General features: G+C 41.7%; 3 protein-coding genes across 8 annotated transcripts in view; 2 read left to right on the top strand and 1 right to left on the bottom strand.

Moving 5' to 3' along the window:
* Nucleotides 1-2,559, bottom strand: part of LOC147239406 (ankyrin repeat domain-containing protein 61-like) — a 3,629-nt gene extending 1,070 nt beyond the window's left edge. Inside the window, exons 1-4 of one of the 2 annotated variants that reach the window (XM_086196549.1) lie at nt 1,742-2,559; nt 1,464-1,558; nt 1,006-1,174; nt 1-477 (exon numbers count right to left, since the gene is read on the bottom strand). The exon at nt 1-477 is cut by the window's left edge and continues 1,070 nt beyond it. In XM_086196549.1, coding sequence (XP_086052675.1) covers nt 55-477; nt 1,006-1,174; nt 1,464-1,558; nt 1,742-1,921 — 867 coding nt within the window. In that variant the 5' untranslated portion in view covers nt 1,922-2,559 and the 3' untranslated portion in view covers nt 1-54. The remainder of the gene's footprint in view (nt 478-1,005; nt 1,175-1,463; nt 1,559-1,741) is intronic. The other variant, XM_086196550.1, reaches the window with a different exon arrangement.
* eif2ak1 (eukaryotic translation initiation factor 2-alpha kinase 1) overlaps nt 1-4,879 on the top strand; it is a 13,811-nt gene extending 8,932 nt beyond the window's left edge. For both annotated transcript variants that reach the window (XM_086196547.1, XM_086196548.1), the window contains exons 12-15: nt 3,338-3,452; nt 3,571-3,650; nt 3,769-4,002; nt 4,533-4,879. In XM_086196547.1, coding sequence (XP_086052673.1) covers nt 3,338-3,452; nt 3,571-3,650; nt 3,769-4,002; nt 4,533-4,658 — 555 coding nt within the window. In that variant the 3' untranslated portion in view covers nt 4,659-4,879. The remainder of the gene's footprint in view (nt 1-3,337; nt 3,453-3,570; nt 3,651-3,768; nt 4,003-4,532) is intronic.
* A 661-nt stretch (nt 4,880-5,540) lies between these two features.
* On the top strand, nt 5,541-16,921 carry usp42 (ubiquitin specific peptidase 42). Of its 4 annotated transcripts, none has more exons than XM_086196538.1 (18): nt 5,541-5,637; nt 6,848-7,097; nt 8,297-8,503; nt 8,600-8,710; nt 8,805-8,904; nt 9,717-9,784; nt 9,874-9,944; nt 10,065-10,147; nt 10,251-10,362; nt 10,486-10,626; nt 11,256-11,356; nt 11,906-12,071; nt 12,169-12,801; nt 14,114-14,196; nt 14,345-15,385; nt 16,194-16,513; nt 16,593-16,668; nt 16,771-16,921. In XM_086196538.1, exons 2-17 carry the CDS (start codon nt 6,857-6,859, stop codon nt 16,664-16,666), a joined length of 3,552 nt encoding a protein of 1,183 aa, XP_086052664.1. In that variant the 5' UTR covers nt 5,541-5,637; nt 6,848-6,856; the 3' UTR covers nt 16,667-16,668; nt 16,771-16,921. The 4 variants fall into 4 exon arrangements, with proteins under 4 accessions (XP_086052664.1, XP_086052666.1, XP_086052665.1 ...); XM_086196540.1 differs by lacking the exon at nt 5,541-5,637 and adding an exon at nt 5,907-6,044; XM_086196539.1 differs by lacking the exon at nt 5,541-5,637 and adding an exon at nt 6,130-6,317.
* Nucleotides 16,922-17,617: the final 696 nt, after the last annotated feature.

The following is a 17,617-nucleotide window of genomic DNA, read 5'->3' on the forward strand; positions in this document are numbered from 1 at the left end:
AATATTTTTATGCTTTGTGGCAAGTAATATTTAATGAAAAAGAAAGAAAATGAATCATAACTGAATCTTTAACATTTCAGGGGATGTAGTATTTTTCCCTGTGACCCTTAACGGATAAGCGGCATAGACAATGGATGGATGAATGGGATAATGCTTTTTTGAAAAATTGTCAAGATGTGAGGATTTCTTTAGACCTTTTTTCAGGTGTTTCTTGGGAAATTGCGAAAAAAGGAAATGCACCAGCTGGAAAGAAACAAACCAGACAACTTTACTTACCATGTTGATATCCGCTCCGTGTCTGATCAAGCAAACTATAATGTCCTTATTGAGGATTCCAGCAGCCATGTGCAGTGGCATCATCCCACTGCTGTCCACAGCATTCACATCAGCACCGTATTTGATCAGAAGTTTGATGGCAGCCAGAGCTGCGTTGCTTATGGCTAGATGGAGGGCTGTCTGCTGGCTGCCGTCCTCAACCTGGAAGGGAATTGCAAGAAAACACAAAGCTTATTCAACTCAATTCAAAATACAAAAGCAGCTGCTTTACATAAATGCAGAGAAATGCGCACATATCAACTTTGATAATCATGCATCACTACACATGCTAACTAGTTACTGTGCAGATAATGGGTGTTTGTTTTGACTGAGAGGTAGGGATTAAGCTTAGTTTGAACTGTTGTGTGGGTGGAAGGTGGAGGTTTTCACCTGGACTTGCAGGTTTAAAACATGTCTGAAACTGTTGTGTGGAGCCACACAGAGTGATTTAATAGCTGGTTGACAGTGGAGGTTTCAGAGAACAGCATTCTTGAGAATGTTCAAATTGTTGTTGTTTTTTTCAAGTGTTTTAACAAACTAGCCAGCACCACAAATAGACCTGACACAGAATTACGACTCTGTTAGTCTAGGTGGTCCAAGAGAAAGGGATGTTGACATCTACCCGTTATTTTTCTGATGCGAGCTTAAATTCGTACATGATCATTTGTCTTGAAGACGAAAACTTGTCACCTGTGCACTAACATTGATGCCATTCTCACAGAGGAGCCATAGGCAGGTCTCTGCCTTCCTGTGTGCATCAGCTACCGCAGTCTGGAACCTTGTACCTTCATTTGTAGAAGTACTCAAGCTCGGCCAAGAAGATACCAACAGGTGCAGTGTCGTTCGACCAAGACGGTCCCTATGGAAAAAGTCAAACTGGAGCAGTTAGAACTATGCAATTGTCATTGCCTTAGGTTGAGTTCTCAGAAACAGCAAGGTCATATCATCAGCTGGTCAGTTTCAGAAACGACAGTACATTCTTCTTTTGCTTGGCAAAGCGAACTGAAACCAAAATGGGCACACCACAACTTTAGCCAGGCTACTGATTTAAGTTTGAGAGGCTTACACCCTGACAAATAACAACTACATCCAACATTGTAGTACAGTGATGATGATGTGTCAGTGTGCATAACTGTATTTGTTCAGACCTGATTTCAGGGTTGGCCCCTGCTGATAGCAGTCTCTGCATGCTCTGAACTCTTCTGTAAGAAGCAGCCAAATGAAGGGGAAGAATTACGCTGTCCTAAGGAAAGGCGAGACAAGACAAGACATGGCTAGAAAAACATGAATAACAGAAACTCCAGGATTAAATTGTCTGAAACTGCATGAAGTAATTTCAATTTACTGAATTTGTATTTTCAAATCATCACAGCAGTTACTTTATAATAGTTGCCATCGCCAGATTTAAAGAAAGGATTGGATTTACCATCCAGAAAAGCTTCTCAGGTCCTCCATCTTTTATCCCAATGGGATAGTTGCTGCCGTACCTCCTTGACATGTCGTCAATACACTCTAAGTCTTCATCCATAACTGCTTTGTAGAAGAGTTGGTCGTTGTGTGGCGTGGTGCTGCTCCTGCCCTTGCTTTCCTTGTCCACAACCAACATGATCAAGCACTGTATCTTCACTGACTCTGTACAGTTTTCCTGAAGATACGTTCAGGGGTGGTTGGAAACGTGTTTTTCCAGTTTTTCATTAGAAGCATTCGCTTTTCCAAGGAACGTCTGTTATTTTGACACTTTGAAGAGCGAAATCGGAATTCTTTAGCGCTTCTTCCGCTTTTTTGTTTTCTGCTGCTTCTTGTGTGGTCATGTGTGGCTGAGTCAACGTTGACTTCATATTTTATTTATCTGTTTATTTATTATTATTATTATTGATTTACTTTTCTACATAATTAAGGTGAACATTCTCAAAACATTATCGAAGCTAATATTATTCAAAAGGTTCAAATTTTATGCATTGTTTTATATTGGTTCTATTCTTGAGTTCTGGTGCACCTGCAGCAAGGGGGAGCTTTATAGGGGTAACATACAAGGTGGGTGCGCAGGTGACATCTGACCAAAAACGCGGCAAAACTATGGCTGCTCTTGTTGTGGAGGCAGGCTGCTCCTACCTGCAACTCGCGCAGTTCTCGACTCTCCTGACTGCCCTGTGCCATCTTTGCAGAAAAAATGAACAAACTCCAATTCCTGATGTGGTAATCCTTCAGTATATCAGCAACCATTTCACAGCTGCTACAAATGCATCATGTTGCATGTCTAAGTTTGATGTGCAACCCGACTGTTACGGCTGATAAGTTGTGTGAGGCCAAATATGGGGACTGGTGACACCCTCTGGAGTATATTTCAGGTTGTGCCTGTTGAACTTGATGTTCTCTTTGTTTCTTCTTTTTACCAAGGCTGGGTGGATAATTAGCCTGGCTGTTTACCTAATCTGATTTGCAGCATTTGTACAGTTGTCAAAATCAGTATTATTTTATCCTTTTGCAGATAAATACATTTTAAAATGTGCTACTTTTAACTGTTTTTATTTTGTTTTGTTTTTTGCCTTTTGATGAAGAAATGCTCCTTTCATTTTTGTTTTAAGGTGATGTTGAAAATGACTTGTATGATTAACTATCGCTTATTCATTTCAACAAAGGTTTGTGTGTCTCTGGATTGTGGCAATATAATTTTCATTTTAACTGCAAGTGTGTTTGGTTCCAGATACCAGTTATTGATCTCCTTGACTAAAAAAAAAATAAAATTATCAGCCATGGGGGAAAGGACCTAATGGTCGAACCTTACATTCTACTGTGGCTGCTTCCTGTATTTGTATGACAGTCATGCAGTATCTGCCATTGCAGCCTTTATGGAGGAATTAGGAAGATTTAGAACAAATATTCTATCATTGGATGATAAATCTAACCTTAATTGGTTAACATACTGTATGAAACGCTATATCCCCTCATGCAAATTTTGTGCATGTCTTCTCCTGCACAGTAGCAAATGACACTAACCATGATTTCTTTTTGCCCTTCTCAGCCAAGAAATATTTTCCTGCATGGTCAAGACTGCCATGTACGGATTGGTGACTTTGGTTTGGCCTGCGCAGATATGATACTGGATAGCAATGAAAGTGCTGCCTCCCCCAGCAGAGGTAATCCAAATGTGATGTCATGGTGTAACATGACAGTTTGTATTGTCATGGCACACCACCAGACTCATCAGTAGATGGTACTGTTTTATTGAAAGTCATATTTCTGGTGTACTTGCAGAATCCTCACACACTTTAGGCGTTGGCACATTTTTGTATGCTGCTCCAGAACAACTGAAGGGCTCCCATTATGATTCAAAGGTCAGTCGGACAATTTATCTTGTCGTGATTTTATCATTGAACTTTATTTCGTTTTCACTAACTGAACAATGATTGAACATGAATCTAAACTCAGTCTGAACCTTTGTTGCTCTTTCAGTCAGACATGTACAGTGTTGGTGTGCTGGCTTTCGAGTTGTTCCAGCCCTTTGGGACAGAGATGGAGCGGGTCCAGATGCTCAGGGACCTGAGGGAGGGGAAAATCCTGGAGTCATTCTGCCAAAGATGGCCAGTCCTGGCCAAGTACATCATGAAGCTGACAAGTAAAAAGCCCTGCGTACGGCCCACAGCCAGGCAGCTCCTACAGAGTGAACTCTTCTGCAGTAAAGACATGGTATGAGATATATTAAAGCTCTACAAATATTTATTTTGAATAACTTCCAAATAGAAATTAAATTTAAAATTAGCAGTTTGATTTAGAATGTGTCAATGCCTTATTTGTCTCCATAAAGTAACAAATGGACTCATTTTATATTGCACCTGTCTACCTTTGTGGCATTCAAAGCACTTTAAAACGTCGTCCTATTTACCCATTCTCACACACTGATGGTGGAGGCTGCTATGCAAGGCGCCAGCCTGCTCATCAGGAGCAGTTAGGGGTTCAGTATCTTGCTCCAGGACACTTCGGCATGGTCATTGGGGGAAGTGAGGATCGAACCAGTGACCCCTCATTTGCTACACTGCCACTTTACCTCAGAGCCATGCCGCCAATAAATCAATAGCATCTAGGATGCTGATCACTCAGAAATAGTTTTTTCAAGTGTCCCCAACTATAGGCCAGTCTTTTCTTGAAAGAGACATGGAACACAACATCTGCTCTGAAGCTCCTCACCATTATAAATATAATTGTTTTACCTCACTCAGGTGATCCATGGCTTGCAGAGGAGGATTGAAGAGCAACAGGAGGAGATAATACAGCTGAGGAAGCAGATCAGTTGTCTCCAGAGCTCACAAGGCACCACTCAAGTCTCAGAGTCAGAAAAGATCTGAGCCTTAATAATCAAAGCCCTCAACAGACTCGCTTTTAATTTGGTTTATTTAATCACCAATGAACTTGAATGTTTTATTACAAGTGGTGGAGTGTGTGTGTGTGTGTGTGGGCGCGTGCGTGCGTGTGTGTGTGTCATGTACACATGTAAAAGAGAAAGTATTTATCTTCAGTCAACTGTTCAATAAAACCTATTTCTGCTATGAAATGGGAATTGTTTTTGGCCATTTGAGATTTTTCTCTGGAGCAATTGCCTTAAAAAAATACTGACTGCTTTTACATTGAATTTAGTGTCACTGTGATGACCAAGTTTCTCCCGTTTTTGTTTGTAAATGCCATATCCTGAACATGGTCAAAACCAATACCAGCCACACATCCTGGAATACTTGTAAACTAACAAACATTTCCTGATGCTGACGCTGCCTTGTTAGCCAGTGCAATACTAAACGTACAGATCAGCCACTCATTTATGTTGAATGGGTATGTGGTTTATTTTCTTGTATTAATCTTAAAACATGCTTATTCTCCTATGCATATGGCTGACAGTTATATTAGTATTTCAGTCAGGAAATCCAGTCTGGTATAATTTGAGGAATTTTTTAAAGAAACTGTACTTTGAGCTATGTATATACATGTTTAAATGGTAAATTGGGCAGAGAAACAGCAGTCTGTTTGATCAAGACAATCAGAGGCCACAAAGTAATAATATAAAGTTGTAATGTTACATTTTGAATGTGTAACGCATATTGTCAACAGTACATTATGTACACAAAGGTCAGAAGTATGAACATGCGACGGATCTCCCGAAATACGTTCCTCACAGCGAAACGGCGGGATTAGCCAATGAGAGACGTCGTTTCATCTCAGGTACCCGGATGTACCCCTGGGGCAATTAGCTACGTCATTGTTCACCGCCGGACACCCGCTGGAAATAAGGGATGGATTTACAAAGGCTAATAACGTATTCATAACAAATTCCAGGTGAGTGTATTGTTTACGTAGCGCTCGAGTGACGCTTTAACTGTGCCGCCGTTATGGTTTACCGGGCCTGGGCCACCGAGACTTCTTGTAGTAGCCTTACACCGGTTCTTCGTCATGTCGGACTAGCGCAATGAGCACACACAACCGCCGGTGTCGAGCCCTTCCTTTCTCCGCTGGATAGTCGTCCCCGGTGCAAAGGGCCACACACTTCCAGTTAATTTTATTTACAAGTTGACAATAGTCATCGTTTTTTGACAGCCGTGAGAATGGTTGTGTGGTTCTCCGCAATGTCAGCGAGCCTTCATCGTGCCGAGGCAGCTAGCAGCATTAGCATCAATACTGGGCAGCCGCCGCACGTCATGTTAGCTGGGCTAAATGTGACGCTACAATCGGGTTTACCATGATGGGTAATGCCTTTCCAGCTTTTAACTGACTACTAATGTTCCATGGAGGTCAATCTTGTCCCAGCTAAAGATAAAAGAATCAGCGTTCCCTCCAAGGTCCAGCGTTCTATTTAAGGTGAACCCGGTGCGTGTTGAAGGCCTAGCCGCCGTCTGTTAGCTAGTGTGAGTGAGCAAGTATACCGGAGCAGGTGGGAGGGAACAGCTGCTCTTATGAACGTGCTTCCGACCAGGAAATTACCATCTCTGCCGGGATTTTGAACATTGGAGAGTTTGAAAGTTAGTTCACATGATCCCAAAGTAATACAAAATTGATTCTTATATTTTTGGATGTTTGTTTTGCAGGGAGATAAAAGTAGGTGCCGGAAGATGATTTTTGTCAAGCGATAATCTAATTTGAATCGTGTCCGTTAGTCAGAACATTGATGGATCACAAGCCATAACTGCTTTTGATTAGGAGTTTTCTTTATTTAGCGTTTATTTGACAATGCCTGATTGTTGTTTACTGAAGATGATAGTTGTACAGCTTTTTGAAAATGGCATTTTTATTTATTTATTTTTGCTATCGTGTTTTTGATATTACAGTTTCAGTGGCACAGTGATCATTTGGTAATGGGTTGCATTAGTACACTTGTGTAATTGAAGTTGGTCAAGTGAAAAATAAAGTTATGGATTACAATGGCTTAACCTGATTACAATGGCTTAACCTGAGCCAGGTCATACAACAATACTATGATGTATTGACATAAAGTCAACTATACACATAAAGTTATCTAACCATTTTCCCGTTATCTCTCCCCAATCTACAGCAATGAACAATGACCATTGTTGACAGGTCTTCAGAAAAGTCTGACCTCGAGTCAATCGGATTCAAGAGATCCCCCTTCAGCAGTGGAGACGTGGGAATGGATGGCAGCTGTTCCAGCAGCTGGGCAGTGGGCCCCACCCTGCCCGGAGACTCTCCACGGTTGAAGGCTCCAGGAGGCTGCCTGGGCCCAACGCCTGGTGCTGCTGTCTACAACAGTACGCCGCCGTCATTGGACAGACCCAAAGAGCCAGGTAGGAACTTTTCTCTCTTTGCACACTTATTTGTCTCATCAAGCGATTATGCCGTGTCAGATTTTGCTGTGGTTTATTTTCTTATGACTTTGAAAAACTTGAATGCAAAGAAATTAAGTACAAACTGCCCCTATTTTTGCTATTACATCCATCTGTAAGTGTGACACAATAGGTTCATATAAGGTGTTAGTTCAGAGCATCACTTGTATTAATTAATACTTACCTTGAGAAAGACCAAATGTCACATTGGTCATATAAAAGTACAATTTTTAGACAAGCATTGTGTGCTGTCAACTATACAATATGCAACAACAAGGAATGTGAAAAAATATTCTATAATTCAATATTGATTTGAATACTAAAATAAAGAAATTTCATTTTATATTTGAATATCAGAATATAATATATAAAATAAAATGTTTACCTCATAAGTCTTTGCAACACTTTGGGCCCCCAGCACGCTGTAGTACCGCTGCTGCTCTTGTGAGATTACACTTCTGCTCTTTCACCACTCGGCTGCCAGTTGGTGGCGGTTACACAACCATGAGCAGGTTTGACTACCAACCGCCATTAAACTTAATAGAAGAAGAAGCTGCACGGAAAAGAGAACTTGCTGTCAATTGTACAAGAGAGTAATGAACTGGCTGATGAAAAAGGTGGATAGTTCAAAATCAGACTTAACTGAAGAGAGAGTGATTTGCACCCCGAGCAGTCTTAAAAAGTTCCATTTGGAGGTACTTTGGTTTTTGGTCTGTCCTGGTGTGTCTCTTTGTTGTAGTGGTTTGCAGCACCCTCTTGTGAACAGAGAGAAGTAAAGAGCCACAGTTTTTCGATGATACAATTCTTTGACTTATGACTATATTATTTTATACATTTGACTATATTTGAATATTTCTTTAATACTTAGAAAGAATATTCAAATATTATTTTTGCCAATTTTGACAGCACTACAGTAGCAACATCCATGACCAGCACCCAAATTTTGATGTTTCCAGCAGAAGTTCTCATTCATCCTATTTTACAACCAGGCCACTTTTGAAGAAGGAGCATGCACAAACAATGCTTTTTGAGAGCAGCAGCTTGATGTGTATTTTGTTTTACTGTATTACGCTATTATCAGAATCATACAATCAATTTTTGTGTATATAAATGGAAGGACTTGGTGTCCCTGAATAATTACGTTTTCTCTGTGTGTCCAGTGATAAGCAGTAATGATGGCATTGAAATGCCACAGAAGATTCTCTTTGCTCCTGAGCGGCTTAACCTGAAGTGGACCCAGGTTCACCGCATTGGGGCTGGCCTGCAAAACATGGGGAACACTTGTTTCCTAAACTCAGCCCTACAGTGTCTCTCCTACACCCCTCCATTAGCAAACTACATGCTAACACGGGAGCACTCCAAAACATGTAAGTTGTGTTTCATGTTTTTTCATTGCACCATCTTTCAAATTGTGTGATTCATGCCTTGTGCATCAACATTTGGTCCATCTGTCCCTGCTGCAGGTCACGAGCCAGGGTTCTGTATGATGTGCACCATGCAAAACCACATAATTCAGGTTTTTGCCAACTCTGGGAATGTCATTAAGCCCAGCGGTGTGCTCAATGAGCTCAAAAGTAAGTAGTATTTCCCTGAATGAATGACAGGAGGCGCTGTTGGTCTGTTTACCCATTTAATTTTGGAGGGAAATTTTCTGTTTGCTTTACACAGGGATTGCAAAACACTTCCGCTATGGAAGCCAGGAAGATGCCCATGAGTTCTTGAGGTGCACAGTGGACGCTATGCAAAAGTCCTGCTTGCCTGGGACCAAGTACGTTTCATCTCAAATTGCTATTTGCCATCATAACAAACATGCTTTAGTTTACTTATAAACGCAGGCAGTGTCTAGCTTTATATGGTAACTAGACAGCAAATATTGATATAGGCTCATGGCACTGGAGGGAAATGCTGTTTTGAATATTTGTATATTTGAAAGTCGTAGAGTAGGGACAGCTGTTTATTACACCTAAGAAAAATATAAACTTTGTTATTTTAACAACCTTCCAGAGTTTCCCAGTTGCATATGAATGCACCATGAAGTCTGTTTATTGTCACAGCCATTGTGCAATAGAAGCAAGATCAATCATGTCTTTAAGTGAAAAGTGCAAATCACCTCAGTTGTAGATAGTGTGGTATGTCCTGCAGGGTCAACAGTTGTAGTGCAGCAGCTGGAGAATGACGAAAGGTGCTAGTGTTTGTCTCTGTGTCCGAGGGAGTATATCAGTGAGGGGAGCGTGATTGCAGCTCTGAAAATAGAACACAACTAGATTGCTGAGATTTTGATTTGAGCACAACTTACTGATCATAACTTTTCTATTTTGGTTCAAACATTTACCTTGTAGTTGGCAGATTTCCTTGTAGATCTACATACATTTGACAGGTGTAAATAATTGATCACAATAACAATAGCAATAAGCGAAGTTGTTGGATGGAGTAAACTATAATTTGATATCATGGAAAGTAGTAGTCAATTGAGGTTGGGGCTGTGTTTGGCCCACAGCCCAGGAGTTTGAGACCTCTTTCTTTTGGATTGTTTTTTTCTCAATTGTTTTTCTTACCCACATGGTGGTCATTGTTTCGCAGATTGGACAGGCATACGCAGGCAACTACTTTCATCCATCAAGTATTTGGCGGATACTTGCGCTCCAGAGGTAACTTAGTGTAGATTAGCTTTATCAGATGATGTTATGTTTTTATGTTTTACAGACTTTCTAAGCTGATAACATTGTTTTTTTTTCAGTTAAATGTTTAAATTGCAAAGCAGTGTCTGATACATTTGAGCCTTTTCTGGACATTACTCTGGAAATCAAAGTAAGAATTATTTTCCTCTGTTGTTTTACTCAATACAAATTCATTCAATCAGATTTTGGAAAGGATAAAAGCACTATCAGTCCAAAAAGTTTCACTTTTTCTTACTCCCTATTTTTCCAGACAGCTCCCAGTGTCTCCAAGGCCCTGGAGGAGTTTGTTAAGCCAGAACAGCTGGAAGGAGAAAACGCTTACAAATGCACCAAGTAAATATTCTCCTGAACTTCTGAATAAAACGAAGTTAACAAGGGTGCTAAAGAGACATTGTCAGTTTGGTTTTACTTACAGTAAACTGCTGCTTTCTTGCAGGTGCAAAAAAATGGTCACAGCCTCAAAGAGATTTACCATCCACCGCAGCTCCAATGTGGTCACCCTCTCACTCAAACGTTTTGCAAACTTCAGCGGAGGCAAAATCACAAAGGTGCACACTGACACAACTGGACCAAAGTATCAATATCATCCTCCTGTTTTGATGTGGTGCCTCTATAAAGAGAGATATCAAAAATATCTGATTGATAATTACAAGCTGTTCTTTGGTCACCAGGATGTGAAATATCCCGAGTACCTGAACCTGCGGCCTTACATGTCTCAGTCCCAAGGAGAGCCCCAGGTCTACGTACTGTACGCTGTACTTGTCCACTCTGGATTCAGCTGTCATGCTGGACACTATTTCTGCTATATTAAGGTACTGCTGTCACTATGGACTGCACAATTTTATTTACCAATACCATGTTAAAAATATATGTTAACAAACATATGCTTTTTTATATTATTTAATAATACTGAACCTTGCGAGATGGCTGGTGGCACACATTTTATGCATTTCTGTCTGGACTAGACTGATCTATATCCTTCTAGGAAATTTTGGCAGTGTAGTTGGAACTAAAGCGAAACTGTCCAAAATGACAGTGGTGACTCCTAAATAGGTCGACGTAGATGCTGCCAGAGCATCAGGAGAACTGGAGAGTATTCCCTCCATGTAAGAAGAGCAAATAATAACACAAGGCTTTTCTTCATTGAATATGTTTTAACTTTTATACTACCTGGCTTCGCCTTCGATGTCATTTCTCTGATTGACTGAAGTTTGCCTGTCATAGATTGACAGATGATTCATTTATTTTCATTCATTCATTTATTTCCAAACTGTTTCTGTAGACACACTGTATGGTTGTGTGAAACCATCTTACATGTCAAGTTACACCGACCTGTTTTCTAACCCAGTTGAGAAACTGAGTAATGTAAAATGTTTTTACTGAGCTGATGCTGATGTATGAAATGTGTTTTAATGTGCCATTTCTTTTGTTGTGTCTATAGGCGAGCAGTGGTCAGTGGTATCAGATGAATGACTCCTCTGTATCTGTCTGTGACATAAGGTCTGTGCTCAACCAGCAGGCCTATGTACTTTTCTACATCAAGTGAGTACATACACATAAACTAACCATTCTTTTTACAGCCTCTTTTCCATGGCTTTGGCACCCCCTACCTACATGAGGCAGTTTTGCAGCCTCTTTAGTGAAAAAAGTATTAGACATATACAGCTTAGAGAGGTTATACTGCTCAAGGCCTGAGCAATGAGAGGGCAGGGGGACGATCAAGCTTCACTATGGTATAAGGCAACCAAGTGGGCCAAGTGTCGGCTTTGGCCATGCTGGGCTCTTTCTGCAGTACTGTAATGTAACTCCTCCCACCCTCTTGCTTGATTTGTTCGGTGATCTCGATTAAGCATGAATGGAAATGTAGCTGATTGTGTGTGTATTATATTTACACGTGTGTGTGTGTGTGTTTATTTACATACAGGTTTCTGTAGTTAAGAAAGTTGCTCTTTTTTTTTGTTCTCTCACAAGCCAAGGGTTATTTGTTGTTTGGGTTTCGATACATGTTTTTTAAGCTGAGTATTGTCAAAACTGTTGTTGGTCACTTAAAATATTCCCCGGCTCAAATGTACCTTTGTCTTGTGTCACCAGATCCAATGACATACATAAAGCAGGTGACTACAGCCATGTCAACCCTAACCCAACCATCCCTGGTCAGTTGTCTCCACGGCCAGTCGTGATACCACGCATCAACACCTCTGTTCACCACAACAACATTGGCTTTATTGGACCCCAGTTGCCACCACACATGACCAAGGTACTCCTGATTTACCTCTGTCTTGTTGATATTTTATACACTAATCTACAGTATGTAGTCAGTGTTGCACAATTACAACATGCCCTTGCATCCTCAGAGTGATCTCCATATGAATGGGAATGGATCTCTTAGGGACTATCCCAATACCTCTAAGCCCAGCACCAGCAGCAGCAATGTTGTTGGAAAACCCTCCTCCTCTTCCATCTACCACTCGGTCAGCAGGCCCACAGTGATCCCAGACCCAGACAAACGGCAGAAGATTTCATTCTTCTTTGGCCAAGGCAAACAGAACTGCACATCATCCTCATCCTCGTCCCCTTACAGCCCACCGTCCTCTGCCAGCAGCTCCTCCTCCAGTTCTACCTCAGACTTTCGCTTTGTTCAACGTCAGCTTAACCACATTAACGGCACATCATGCAGTAATGGGGATCATCACACTGGAGGGAATGGTGCATCCTTCCTGGTGCCGTACAGCCAAGAGTCTTCAGAGGAGTCAGACCAGGAGAACTGTGGCACTCTGGATAATGGCTGTCTACTTAAAAGTCGCCTTAACGGGAACAATAAAACACAGGATGTCTTTGACAAAGCTTCACATGCCTCCAACGGTGAGTCAGGAGGGCACCATAATGGAAATGGATTAAATGGACCGACTTATGGCGTCTCCAAATCCAGCCAAAATGGGCACCATTATGGGCAAAACAAAGTCAACGGACACGTTTCTCCTGAGAAGGTAAATTCATTTTAATGTGTTGAAACTGTCTCTTTTATAATACATTGATACTCACAAAAAGTGATCTAATGTAGGTTCCAATCTCAAAGCCATCAGCTATGGCTGATAACTTAAAAGAGTTCCTAACTAGACATGATGCAAGCAAGCCAACAAACAGCTGATTGCTTATGTTTTCAATGAGGATGTCCTAACCAACACCTTGCATCAGCAGAGAGCAGAGCAGACTTGTTGCTTGCTGAAATTATCCCTTGCCTTGGCCGTATTTGAGTGTAGTTCCAGGCAATTGGTCCACCTCTGGTCAATTACGTTTGATCAAAATCGACACTTGCATGCTTCTGTTTCCATCCCTGCATGTCAACAATCGACATGGATGACGAGAGACTCATACAACCATACTCATTCACATCCTAGGATTGGGGAAAAAACTAATTTCTGAGATTTATCGCAATGCAGACCTGAACAATTTGGCATCAGGTCATCAATTTAAAACATTTTTGATTCAAAATGTTAATTATGTGATGCAAACAACATGAAAACAGTGCAGCAGCATGCGGTCAGACCTGACAGGGTGCACTAAAATGAAACTGTCTGCTGTCTGAATGTAACTTCCCTTCTTCCACTCATTCCACGAGTTTAGCGTGACTGGAAAGTTGCTGATTTCTTCCTTGACAATTAATTTCAATGCAACAAACACAAGTTATCAGCTGGGTCAGTGCACACCAGCTATCAGGGGCCTAGCAACTAACAAGGAGCCACTGAGCCACACCTCCAACATAGTAAACAACAACATGAAACACAAATGATTATTAGTTAATTCATCGACGCTCGGATATTGCTCATTCGTTGGGCAGGAGAACCAGGGAGGGAGAGGAAAACGGGTATTGCTGGTAAGCTTAAGTACGAACCAGGTCTGAAATATGTAAGCAACTGTGGGATTGGTGAGAAAAAGTTGAGAGAGAGCTCAGTGCTCATGCAGCACGAGTGTATGTTTAAATGCATGATGGGTAATGACGAAGGTAGCTAGAAAGCTGAGAGCAGGGAATATGATCAGTTGTCTCTGTACACTGCATTATGAGGTTTTCAGGCACAGGGAAACTTTGGTCCCCTGAAATTCTTTTTGATATATTTCTGATAGATAGCTGGATGACTGGACCATCATTGCAAGGACATAATTTCTAAATAAAACCAAGCCACTTTGTCTGCATTAAAATACAATGTTGGCATGAGCTAATATCAGCTGATTAATCGCTAATGCGGGCCATGCCCTTGTGTAATGTCTCAATAAATTGCTATGTGTTTATTTTCTCCTCAGGTCTCTGGCAGTAATCATTGCAGTTCATCCTCTGTGACAACTGTTGCCGTTAATGGCCTGGATAGTGACCTTAGTCAGCCAAGGTAAGATCAACATCCAGATCAGAATTGACAAAACAAGCAGTGTAAAGACCGTCCTTGTTGCTGTGACATTGACAGTGTTTGTCTAATATTGTTTTGATTTTTGTAAAAGCTTTGTTCATATACTTGTCTGTCTTCTTTGTGTTTTCAGTAACACAGCCCAAGCTTGTTCGTCTCATAGCATCCACTCTGCCTCTAACGAAACCCAGCTCAACTCCTCTCCAGACAGAAGGGCTACAACTGATCCCCAACCTCAGCACACCGCATCCTCTGCTGTCAGCTCACCCCCTGCACCCACAGCAACCAAGACCCATCCTGTCACAACCACAGAATCTGGTTCTTCTCCTGCACATCACAGCGACACCGCAGCTTTACCCACCCTTCCAGAGCACTCCCAGAGCACCCCTGGGGCAAATGCAGCTCCACAGAAATTTTCCAGCAGCAAGGATGAGGACAAGGATCTACCACAGACCAACGGCTCTTCAGTAAGGACTGATGGACGTACAGATGTGTCCAATCCCAGTTCTCGAGGCAGTGAGAGACGATCCTGGAGGGAAAAAGAGAGAGACAGGCGGCACTCCTCTGACTGGAGCAGGGACAGGGAGAGCCATTACAGGGACAGGAGTCAAGAGCGAGACAGTGACAGTGATCGTCATCGGTGCAGACGGGAATACCGAGATCCATTCTACCATCATCGTTCATACAGGGATCGAGTGCCTCCTCAGGACTATTACTACAAGGACTGGGAGGCCGAGCGTCGCAGGGAGCGAACTTCTTACCACCCTAGGGAGTATGATCGTGATAGGTGCTCTCACCATTACCATCTCTATCACCACCACCATCGATCCAGAGAGGACAGGGATCTTGTGCGTAGAGGGCATGCATATTCTTACCGTGAGGAGTCTCACAGTCGCTGGCGGTGTCAACAGGAGACACGAGATTCTCAGAGAATAAAAGATATGAGCCACATTAAGGAGAGGGAGTATCATCCATCAAAAGACAGTTCCTTGCCTTCCGCAATGCCCGAAAGCACCACCAAATCCAAGGATTCGCCCTCTCTCACCTCCACAACAGTTCCAAATAGAGATCACGCAAGGACTCATCTGAGCAGAGAGAAGGATGAAAGCTCTCAGAGCCGTCACAACAAAAGACACAAAAAAAGCAAGAAAAAGAAGAAGTCAAGGGAAGTTGGGTAAGCAATACCATCCTCGAATCCTCATAGTTTCCTGTTGGGGCTGTCACCTTTTATTCAAATTTGAATGTTCACTGGAAGGTGGGGTGAAATGATGGACCAGGACTTCAATCACCTTTACAAAGTCCCATCTTTATGAGCTGATCAGACAGTTTGGAAATAGTTCTCCTTGTTAACCAGCAGTGGGAGTTCTAAAAGTTCCATCAGCTTGACCCGATGCATGGCTCTGACTGATCAGTTAACCAAGCAAATGTTTTATATCGTAAATGGAGGAAAATTACCAGCAGAGCTCTTTAGACCGGACCGTCACAGCACTAAAGCATCTGAGAGGCAGCATGTGGATTAGTTTGGGTTGTAAACTGTTTGTTAACTTTGTGAAAGGAAGTGATCGTACTGTTACTCCATAACAAGTCAGCGGGCTCACCTGCTAATGTCAGCTTACCACCAGACAAAGGTAACGGAGGCTCCACAGACAAGCAGAGCAGTGTCCAGTGTTCATCCGCATTAGATGAACCACATTGATGACTGCAGCATCAACAACCACATTAGGAACTCTGTTAGTCACTGTTTTCTGCTTCTCATGCAGGAGTATTTAAAATGATATACCACCAAGACCAATGTTATGTTACTGACTGTCAAGGTGGGTGTGGGAACCAGATACTCAACTGTATTTCAGGTCATTCAAACTTTGTTTGAACTGGATTTTTTTTTTTTTAAACATGACTGCCTGATTTCCTGTTGGAAGGCTCTCAAAATTGTCTCTGTCAGTTGTAGTTTGAGAATAATAACGTGCTCTATCTTTCTCTAGGAGCTCTGATGTGGATTCAGACCGAGCCCTTGAAATAAAAAAGAAGAAGAAAAAGCGGCGGCATCAGGACAGTGGGGCAGAGCAGCTTAGTCTGGGTGAAGCTCAGAGTCACAAGGCCAGAGGCAGCAAGGAGAGAGAGAACCGCAAGCGGCGCTACGATGACATTAAAGACACTACACATGACAGTAGTTATTCCCCAGAAAAACGGCGGTGCAGTGACTATGCTGACGTCGGCAATGATCGTGTACTCCCCCCACACTACACCTCTCCTCCTGTAAGTGCGAACGGTTCATCCCATCACCACCTCAATGGACACACAGGTACTACAGAGTAGAAGAGCGCTCATAGAATACGGTCACCTTCAAACACTAGAAATCAATGCTACTTTTTCAATTCCAGGAAACGGTTACAGTCGAACCAACGGCAACGCCTACAGATTCTCCAGTGGCCTGAACATTTCCACAAAGCACTGACTGTGAGTATGCGTCCTTCTCATGATGTCATCAACAGTGGAAACTCATTAATGATATACAGTATAAATATATATGCACAGCTGACATGTTCTATTTTGTTTCAGCCCCTGGGATTCACAACTATGGAGGAATGAGGAATTTTTGGCGCGGTGCTTCTTTCTTTTGGAAACTAAAATGCATTTTTAGTTTAAAAAAAACGTTTTACATGTTCAAACTAGGTTTGTTTTTTTTTTGTCTTTCATTTATTTGCAGGAACACTCTATAGTTAAAATACTGCTGAACTTTTATGATGACAAATATTAATATATACTTGTACAAACACACAAAGCCTGGAGCTTGAACATCTCAACTGCTGCTCAGTGGAACTCAGGACTTGAAAACTTGTTCTCATCCATCATGGATGTCCGCCTGATTTCAAATATGAGTGGAACAAAGGGAAGATGTCACCATATCTACAAAGCTGCAATGTTTTTTAAGTTTCTCTGATCCCACTGGGAGCGGACACAGCGATGGAGGGAGATATTCATGAATGAGAAGAAGGAGGGGACAAGCCCCCCCCCCCCCATGCCTCCATGTTACCCTGGAAAGACTTGAGGACATTTCCCAGCTTCTTTTGTGTCCATTTTTTTCCCCCTGAAGCCTAAGATTCACTTTTTCAACTTCTTTTTTTCCACCATTAGAGAGTTATTTTCTCTGATCACATCTCTTCTCTCACATTCTCTTCTTTGTAACCCTTAAACAACAAAAAAAAAGCATCAAAAATTTGTTGCGGCTGTGGACCATTTGTGTTTGCTTTTAAATGAAAAGTGTCTGCTAGCGTCATAAGAAATACTGTGAATTTAATTTTGAACTGTACTATCAGTTATTTTTATATAAAAACCTCCTGTATCAGGATTATGAGTTGATGTTTTGTTGTTTTGCTTTTAGAAAAATGTGTTGAATCTGACCATA

Source organism: Aulostomus chinensis, chromosome 23 (assembly GCF_037954235.1).
Source record: "Aulostomus chinensis isolate RoL2024-O1b breed Wild chromosome 23, RoL_Achi_v1.0, whole genome shotgun sequence".
In the NCBI taxonomy this organism is placed as follows: Eukaryota; Metazoa; Chordata; class Actinopteri; order Syngnathiformes; family Aulostomidae; genus Aulostomus; species Aulostomus chinensis.

What these genes read in the sequence shown, in the direction of transcription:
- usp42 (XM_086196538.1), top strand. Translation starts at nt 6,857, where the DNA reads ATGACCATTGTTGACAGGTCTTCAGAAAAGTCTGACCTCGAGTCAATC. An exon ending in GCGGAGGCAAAATCACAAAG is followed by an intron (nt 10,363 to 10,485) that starts GTGCACACTGAC and finishes TTTGGTCACCAG; the next exon opens with GATGTGAAATATCCCGAGTA. An exon ending in TATGTACTTTTCTACATCAA is followed by an intron (nt 11,357 to 11,905) that starts GTGAGTACATAC and finishes TTGTGTCACCAG; the next exon opens with ATCCAATGACATACATAAAG.